This window comes from Pezoporus flaviventris, unplaced genomic scaffold, assembly GCF_033815535.1.
Source record: "Pezoporus flaviventris isolate CSIRO_AGI_PZ_B2104156 unplaced genomic scaffold, CSIRO_AGI_Pfla_v1 ptg000047l, whole genome shotgun sequence".
NCBI lineage: Eukaryota > Metazoa > Chordata > Aves > Psittaciformes > Psittacidae > Pezoporus > Pezoporus flaviventris.
This window is the reverse complement of record NW_026892595.1, coordinates 7,434,526-7,443,511: the sequence shown is the minus strand read 5'-3', so window position 1 is coordinate 7,443,511 and position 8,986 is coordinate 7,434,526. Positions and strand designations below refer to the sequence as shown.

General features: G+C 37.2%; 1 protein-coding gene across 9 annotated transcripts in view; it reads right to left on the bottom strand.

Annotated features, from left to right (window-relative positions):
- Window positions 1–784: 784 nt before the first annotated feature.
- ZNF438 (zinc finger protein 438) overlaps window positions 785–8,986 on the bottom strand; it is a 51,771-nt gene continuing 43,569 nt past the window's right edge. For all 9 annotated transcript variants that reach the window (XM_061468092.1, XM_061468096.1, XM_061468097.1 and 6 more), the window contains 2 exons: window positions 4,720–6,583; window positions 785–3,067 (listed from right to left, as the gene is read on the bottom strand). In XM_061468092.1, the coding sequence (XP_061324076.1) occupies window positions 2,455–3,067; window positions 4,720–6,583 (2,477 nt within the window). In that variant the 3' untranslated portion in view covers window positions 785–2,454. The remainder of the gene's footprint in view (window positions 3,068–4,719; window positions 6,584–8,986) is intronic.

Below are 8,986 nucleotides of genomic sequence, written 5' to 3'. Positions count from 1 at the left end.
ACAAAGTAATTTCGAAGAACAACTCTGCCATCATTGGTGCTGTTCCTGAACAGGAGGGACTCTGTCTTGGAGCTGCATTCATTGCAGCTCATTTTAAACTATACCAAGGGATGGGGGATTTTGCAAGAGAGGTGATGTGGTGTTGGTTATAAATAATGACCATAACATCAACAAACATTTCTAATGTTTTTTGCCAAACTCTTAAAATGAATGCTTTATGCAAGGAATAAACTTCCCTTTGATGTATTATAACTACGTGAGGAAGGGACTGTTCTCACATTCCTGTTTCAGGGAAAAACACCAAGCTGTTTGATTTTGAAAGTTAAAGGATTAACTCAGAGGGAAAAACCACTTCTACGTGCAAACACACTTTACTAAGTTAAATATAGTCTCAGTTTGATATGAAACACTGACTTTAAAATTAGCTATTCCTTTCCAAATATGCCATGTGCTCTCCTCCATCTCCGCAGTGAAAGAAATACGAATATACTATAGGCATTAAAAGATGGGTGTGTCAAGAATAAGAACAAGTAGTAATTTTAAAGTAGTTCAGCATACAAAAGTAGTATATGAAAGCAAAGAAACAACCACAAATACATATTTATGGCAACAGATAGCAGGAGGTTCGTTCTGAATTTCCACAGGGATTCTTCCACCTTACTAAGCACCTGTGCAGTTCTATAAGCATTTTCCTTTTTTGCTTTCATTTTCCTTGGTTCCAGTCTTAAAGTTCATATCCAGGGCAAAACACCATACAACAAGAAATTACATTCAACACTATTAGCTCATCAAAATTGCCTTTACTGTTTAGAAACAAAACACATACACAAACTATTGCAACAGCTTATGGAACCGCACTCAGAAATCCCAACATTCTAAGATCTCTTCTCATGTTCTCATCGCCACGATTTGCGCAAAACAGTGAGAGGTGAACCAGGACGTTTTAGGGATGGCTCTTTTATCATTGCAATCCCTCAATTACAGTTTGACCACGAGGATAAATGACTACAGTAGTACTGTCTTGACAGTATTGCTGTATTTTTCATTTTGCCCTCTGATGTCCTCTGACTTATGTTGAACAGTGGCATAGTGATTTCTTATGCTGTTTCCACCGTTGCTCCCAAAATAATTCAGATGTACATAAGGCTTTAAATAACAGCAGTTTAAATACCAGTTTAAAACTAGACTCAAGGCTTCACTAATCGTCTCATCAAAGCTCTAGAACTCCATTTCCTCACAGCCTGAACTGCCTTGCCTCCCGGAGATGTGTTGAAATGGTCATTTACCATGCCTGCTCAGTAGCAGGGGGACACAGAATGCACTATTCCTGCACTGTGGGCTGCTACAGCTTTGCATCCTGGTAAGGTAACTGCTACCGGCTCCTGATACTGGAAGGTTAAGGTGCTGCATGCAGTTCCTCTGGTTGCAAATCTGGCAACACAAGTGAAAACCAACTCATTACCTGCACTATAGACTCAGAAGTGAAAGAACAATTTCCCTTTAAAGTACAGACTGGGTCAACTGCACAGGTACAAAAGCTACATGCCAAGAGTGCTAACGCAGAGAGCTAACAGCGTTGGCAACAGTAGGGCTGCTGTCACAGAAGGTATACGAAATATGCTGAAAGTTCACCATGAAACATGCAGTCTATTGCAGAATGTCAAACTTCCCAGGACTAACCAACTCAGCTGACTATTTTTAAAACTTTTATTTTTTTCATAAAGCAGTCAAGCTTTGAGGGTTTCCTCTTCAGAGGTGACAACTAACTTATCTTCAACCCAAACAGCTACAGGCAAAGAAATACATGTAGATTTTTCACTTTAAAGTGAAATCCAAGAGATCTTTGCTATTCCCAGGACAGAATGTAACACCTAAAAGACTTGTCAATAACAAACCTGAAAGCAATGAACATGGCTGATGATACTAAAATCAAAAAACATGAATAAAAAGCTTTTAAATTATAGATTATAAAGCTCTTGAATGCTGGCTGCATGTAGGCACATTCAAATGATCCAGAGAATTGCATGGAAATATTCACATATTTACCATAAAATCTGGAAGCACAGAAATTGCACTTCCAGTCTGATTTGTCATTTCATTCAAGACTGAGATTACTTTATATAAACTGATTTATTTCTGTGTGCATAGTATAATTTAACTGGAAAATATTTTTTCCTTGATGTTAACCATTAGTACCTACTATGAGCTGCTGCTAAGTTCCTTAACCAAGAATTTTAAGTACAGTGCTTCACAAAAGGCTTGCAGTTACCCATCGGGAATGATCCTGGATAAATACATTTTTGATTTAACAAAATAAAGGTTAAAATCCCAACAAACCCACCAAACAAACCTCTGAAGTGATACATCTCTTGAATTAGTTTAGCAACACATCAAGAAACAGTCAACAGTTCGGTAAGGCAGTTGATGTTTTCCTTAGCATTGTAGAATTGAGCTTCAGTATCCACCACTGTTAGAAAGTTCAATAATTCCTTGTTTTGATAACAAACTAAAAATTGCCCATAAAGTGGAAGGGTCTTCACAGTTATGATGACTCTGCCAATGATTACAAAGATCCTCTTTTCTTCCAAATAACTGTTTGCATAAAATGCAGTTATAGCTCACTTTAGAAGAGATTTCTGCTTTTCTGCTAGGTGTACCAAAACCTACATTTTGCATCTCCTTGGCTGCTTCACCACTTCCTGACTGAGTCAGTTCACTTTTAGATGATACATCAACATTATTTTGATGGTGCAAGTAGATCTGTCTTTTCAGTTTTGGAAAAGTATAAACATCCTCCTCATGGGCACTGCATTTTGCTAAATGTCTTCTCTCATTGTGCTGTTTCCAGAAGTGGGTTGCATGTTTAATCAGTTCCCCCTTCACTCCTCTATTTCCTTGCAAACCCCCTTCCTTTACTCTTCCCTGGATCTCTTGTCCATGAGAGCACAGTAAGTGAAACTTCATTTCACCAAAAGACTGCGCAATAAACTGGCATCGACCACATCTGACCTGTAATTTCACTTCTCCTGGGTTATGGAATAAGTCCTCAAAATTGCATTTATTTCCCCTGTTAAAAAAAAAAAGGAAATATGAGCTATTTCAGTATTAGCTATGCACAGAACAGGGATGGCAATGTCTGTCTTCGTAAGTTCCAAGAAGAGATGACATTCATAAAACATTCATTTAATTAAAACCAGGCACTGTGCTATAGCAATTAAATTATTTTGAGAAGAAAAAAAGGAGAAATAATGTAATAATAAGGGTGATTAGGAAAACACTGAAACCAAATGTTATTCAACACTGCTGAGTTTAAGAATAGTCTCCAAAATTAGCCTTGGTATAAATAATCTTTTAGCAACACCAAGATTTTAATAAAAGGTTAAAAATGCTTTTTAAAGTTCCTGATTTAGCGAGGTCAATGCAAATACTTCTAATTCTGAGCTAGAAAAATGAAAATAAGTATTACCTGTAGCGTACTGCTAAGAGATCTAACGTGTTTACACTGCGTGATCTAAGGTCAGCTTAAGGCAAAACCACATACTCCACCTCCTACTTCAAGATGGAAATAATGAAACTTGAAAGCTGCTTTTTTTTTTTTTTCTTCCTAAAAGTCTGTAACACTTTAGTTTAAAAAGTCTGGTTTTAAAACTTTAAATACCTAACTTACAACTGGACAGCCCCTCTCACTGATTTAGGACAACTATGCGGTACGAAGGAAGCAGCTACACACAGAGCTAGTAAATCCCTGGTTTAAGCTAAGCTAATCAAATTAAGATCTCCACAGAAACCAACTCACAATGTCTATGAAAAGGACCACATTATACTGTGTGTTTCTACATATTAGACAGATTATCCAACGAGATAAGTAAACTGAATGATTCATTGTACAATGCTAGTAAGGCTGTAAGAAAAGCACTAGTATTTTGTAGGTTCAATACCTGAAAAATTGCTGATGCCCCACAAAGTGGAGCTATGCAAAGCAAAATGTCTAAAACTGAATGGTAGTGTCATAGTGAGGTATCAGGTTGAAGCCCTGAGCTTAATAAGGCATACCTTCATGAAAGTAAATGCACAATGGAACAAACAAAGAAGCCAACATTTACATTGTGTGAAGAAATTTCACCTCAAAATCGTAAGGCAGAGATAAATGTTCTATTCATCTTAATATGGTAAATGTTAACTTTTCTACTTGGCTAAGTGATTGATAAAGCAGCAGTAATAAGCACAGAGCACAGGTTAGTTCACAGCATTCCAGAGAAGGAAATGGGATAATGTATTTAATATGATAAACAAACTACAAGATAATACTGAAATATGAATTGCTTTTCACTTGTTGCACTTGGTTCTCTCATCTTCTGGGGAAAACCCCAAAACTGGTAGGACACAGAAGAGAGCATAGATAAACAGAAAAAGTGTTAGCTATGAGAAATCAACTGATCAAAATAGCTCAACTGGCAGTATATTGCATAGTACTAGAATATATGCAAAATTACTTTGGTTATTCAAGAGTCAGTAATACTTTATAGTCAATAAATCAGCTAAAATATACCAGATGGTCTAATGGATTGAATAGATTTCGTAACAAAATATTTAAACCTTTAGGAATCTCACTGACTGGAGGAAAAAAGCGACAGTTTTCATAAGGGTGATTATTTATGAATCTCGACTGGCAACTTGAAATCCTGTTTTCATTCACATTTAATTAGTGAAAATACTCACCTCTCTGTTGCTTCTTCCGCCTCTTTTATATTTGTGTCTCTCTTCTTCAAAGCATCTTGCAGCTGTTGCTCACTAGTAGAGGGCTCTGTGCTGATAACAACCCTGTGGACTTCTCTGAGGTGTCCAAAATACACTTTTGCATGGCCAAAAACTTTAGCACAGAATTCACAGCACACGAGCTTTTGGGGTTTGCCTTCATTGTGATGAAGTTTCATATGCGTGCTCAGGCTTCCAGAATGAATATACGCTTTGCGGCAAATTCGACAGCTGTAGGGCCGTTTGTTTGTGTGGGTGTTCATATGGTCCTGAAGATGGTGTTTAAACTGGAAGATGTGGTTACAAACATGACATTTATGCAACTGCTTAGGTACGTCTGAACATGCATTTCTACTTAAATCACTTGATTTAGCTGATGTAGCATCACTATGCTTATAACTTGTATGTTTTTTGGGAAGTGATCTATTTAAAAAAGTTCCTTGGTCTAAGCGGTCAGGAGATGGTGTCTCTACTGTTGCTGCAGAAGTCAGAGGTGCAAAAGTCTGCACAACTAACACTGGTTTTGGTCTAATACTACGGTATTTTTTCACTGCCTCTGCTTTTTTGCCATCAGGTGGCTGAAGATCAACTTTCGCCCTCTCTCTTCCTTCTTTAAACTTATTAATGATGCATTTCCTTCGCTTGGTCTGAAAAGCCAACAGATCATCTGGGGCTCTTCTTTTCCTGCCTCTTCTTTTAGAGGCTGCACTGTTCTTTTTTTTAAGACTGTCAATATCCACTTTATTGGATGGAGAGAAGGTACGTTCTCGAATGGTTTGTTTGGGGACTTGTGTAAATGACACAGCTAACCGCTTATCAGATGCTTTAGCAGGAACATGAAAGGTTTTTGCCAAAGTTGGTGTCTTTTCACATTCAGAACTTGGTGAAGGACCAGATGCATCTGTAACATTAGTATTCTCCTTAGATTTACAGAACACTGAATTTTTTACCCTTGAGTAAGGCAAAATAGGAAGTTTTCCTTTTGGTGCTGATGGAGTCATCTGTATTGTACTGCCAAAAAATGCTGGTGACAGGACAGCAACAGAATTTGCGGAATTTGTGGGTTTTTCCTTTAGTTTCTCAGATGTTATGAATGACTCTCTTGTGGTTTCAGATGCTCTCTTCACAGAGCGTAGACTTGTTTTCTTGGGATTAATTGCACTTGCCAGCTTGGATAGAGAGTCTTTAACTACAGATGGTCCAGAAACATTATTATTGGCACTTTCAGGTTTGTTCTCTAAAAGAGATCCAGATTCCACACAATTGCTTTTATTTACTAATGTGGCAACGGTAATTTCAGCTGAGTCACGGTCTGTTAGCATTGCTTGCTCAGTTGAATCTGAACTAGAATGAGTTTCAGGACAGTCTTCACTTAAAGCAGTCACGAGGGAAGCCTGTGATGAGATCGATGCTTTGGTAGGAACCTTGTTATGTGCACCCAAACCAGAGATCTGTGCCATTTTTTTGTCACTCAGCATTTTATTTCTTACAGATTGGTACCTAGGGATAGGCAGCTTTGGGTTTTTAGAAGGGCCCACATTTGACTGCTGGACTTGCTGTGTTAGGCCAGGGGCAACGTATGGCAAGGCCAACAAGGAGAAAGTTCCCTCATGACCAGGCACCTGCATAAGAGCATAGTTTTGAGTTGGTACCACCAGTGGTTTAGAACCTGCAACTGAAATTGGTGGCTTTTGATCAGGCGAAGATGACTGAAGACAAGAAACCACTGAAGATGTTAAAATTTTTGGTACCAGTTTTGGAGCAATGGTCCTAAACTGATTTTTCTTCTGAAAACTTCGTATTATATCTGAAGGGGATTTGTGTTTATCTGTAATAACAACATAAGAAAGATGCAATATAATACAGTATTTCTTTTTAAAAAAAATACAGTATTGAAAATAAAACTACTTACAACAGATACTATTATACACAAATTTATTAAAAATAATAAGGTATTTAAATGACCACTAAATTAAGTTTAGAATTACACATGTTTCATGGACAAGAATATTCCCTGAAGCAATGTGCTTGAATACAGATATGCAAAAAAAAAACCTCTTAATCTCATCTTAAATGAATGCTTCATTTAGCTTAGAAACTACATGGCATTTCAGAACAAATGCACTTAAAAGCCTCTTCTGCCCTGGAAAAGCTGACTAGCACGTTGGAAATATTCAGCTGGAAGGACAGGATTGAAATCCTATGATGCAGAACTTTTCTGAACACCCGTTCTGATTGTATCTCTCAACCAAAGTCAATGCTATCTTTTAGAGTTTCTGCAGAATTTAGAATTTGTGGGTTTTATCAGCAACAGACCAAAGCTTACCTGATAGAAGTGTTAAAAAAAATTACTGATATAAAACTTGCAAATAGTGTAATGAGAGAAGACGCACCACTGTTAAATACTCAATCACACACGTTGCCTATGTGCCTTTAATACACAGGACTACTGTAGTTAAGTTATTCAAATATTTTCTCGAAAGATGCAATTTATCAAGGTTTTATCACGGTTCCTTCTTATTTCTGCTTGTATTGGTTAGTGTTGCAAACATTTTTAGTAAAGAAGAATGTGTGGATAATTAAATAAATATAAGGAAAAAGGTAAAATGTGGAAGATAATCTGCACTGAGCAGCAGAGATGTATGCTGACCTTTTCAGGCACTCCATACAATAGGATTTGCTGTATAGCTCATTGTACCACTACCATTTCATATAACAGCCCCATTCAACTACTGGTGCTTCCAGTACTTAAAAAAATGGGATAGGTTTCCTGTGGGGAGGAAAAAAAAAAAAAAAAAAAAATTCCCAGCAATCTCAACCACAGAAAATTCAACTACAAAGATCCTAAGCAGGAAGGCAATTTGGGAAGGCAACAATGTAAGAAAAATTTATCTAGAGAGGAATCACGTTTGAATAGAACATGTAATAGTAAATGCTGGGACCTTCAAATATTGCAGTAAGATAATTCCATAGGGATTTTTCCATTCCTTACTATTTTAAAGCCTGGTATTACAAATGCCATACATGGTTATGGACTTATAGAGGTAAGTGTGATTTATTACCAATGCTGGAAAGTCCAGTAAGTTTATCTTAATCCTGGATGTTCTTCTCACACGTGACACACTTAGCAAAGTACACTGTAAGTTACAGATCCATCAAATTTCATGACCAAAACTTCTGGACTGATATATGCACATACTCATGGTATGCACATGTGCAGTAAATCCACTGCCTTCAGGACATGCCAGTTTCACTGAGCAATCACATGTAAATTGTTTGGTTCATACATAGTTAGTCTGATGCTTCTCAAAACCCTTTGACCTACACAAGGTTAGAGAGTAATAACTATGCAGGGAATAAACCTTTGATCCATTTATTGCCATCTGTAGCATCAAACATGAAGTCTATTATGCACCTTCTTGATCCTCCAATTAAGTGAAACTACTGGGCACAACCATAACTTTCTTTCTGCTCAATGTCTGTAGAGATGTCCAGAATTTCTAGATACTCTGTGTGGACTGGACTACTAGATAAGGAAATTTTGTGTAGACTGGACTACTATATACGGAAATCCTGCACAAACAGAGAGATCCCTGGGGTAAGTCCAGACCTACAGAGTTTGTGCAACCTGGAAAAAGCAGAAACATCCTAAATTTAAAGTTCTGTTTCCCTACAGTCCTTTTTACTCTCCGAAAGCAAAAAGCATATACTATTTCTCACTTAAGAACTTAATTTTTGACAATCTACAACCACCAAATACATAGAAACCTTTATGTTTTCAACTACAAAAATTGCTAGTAATACTCAGATTATTTTTTGTTTCCTGCCGGATATCCTCTTGCTGCTGCTTTTAATTTGCATAAACTTTTTAGGAAAACCAGCACTTCAGCAGACTGCTACCTGTGCTACTTTACACTTCAAGTTATAAGGCGCCTGCTCTCTACTAATGGCAACAAATTATTTGAGTTCAGGAAGAGACCGAAGTTTTGCTCCAGACACACTACCCTTACAAAAATGTAGAAATGGCAGCTAATGCACCACAAAAGAAAGGTTAATTTGAGGGTAGAAGGCAGTATTTGTAGAAATTACACTTGACACTACCTTTAAAAGTAAGCATATGCTTCCCAAATACGCTGACTTGCCTACTGCAAAATTAGGCAATAAAATCACTTCTCTTTAACGAAAGAATCTCCACATATTTTCTCAGCATTCCACAAGAAAGTATCCTTCT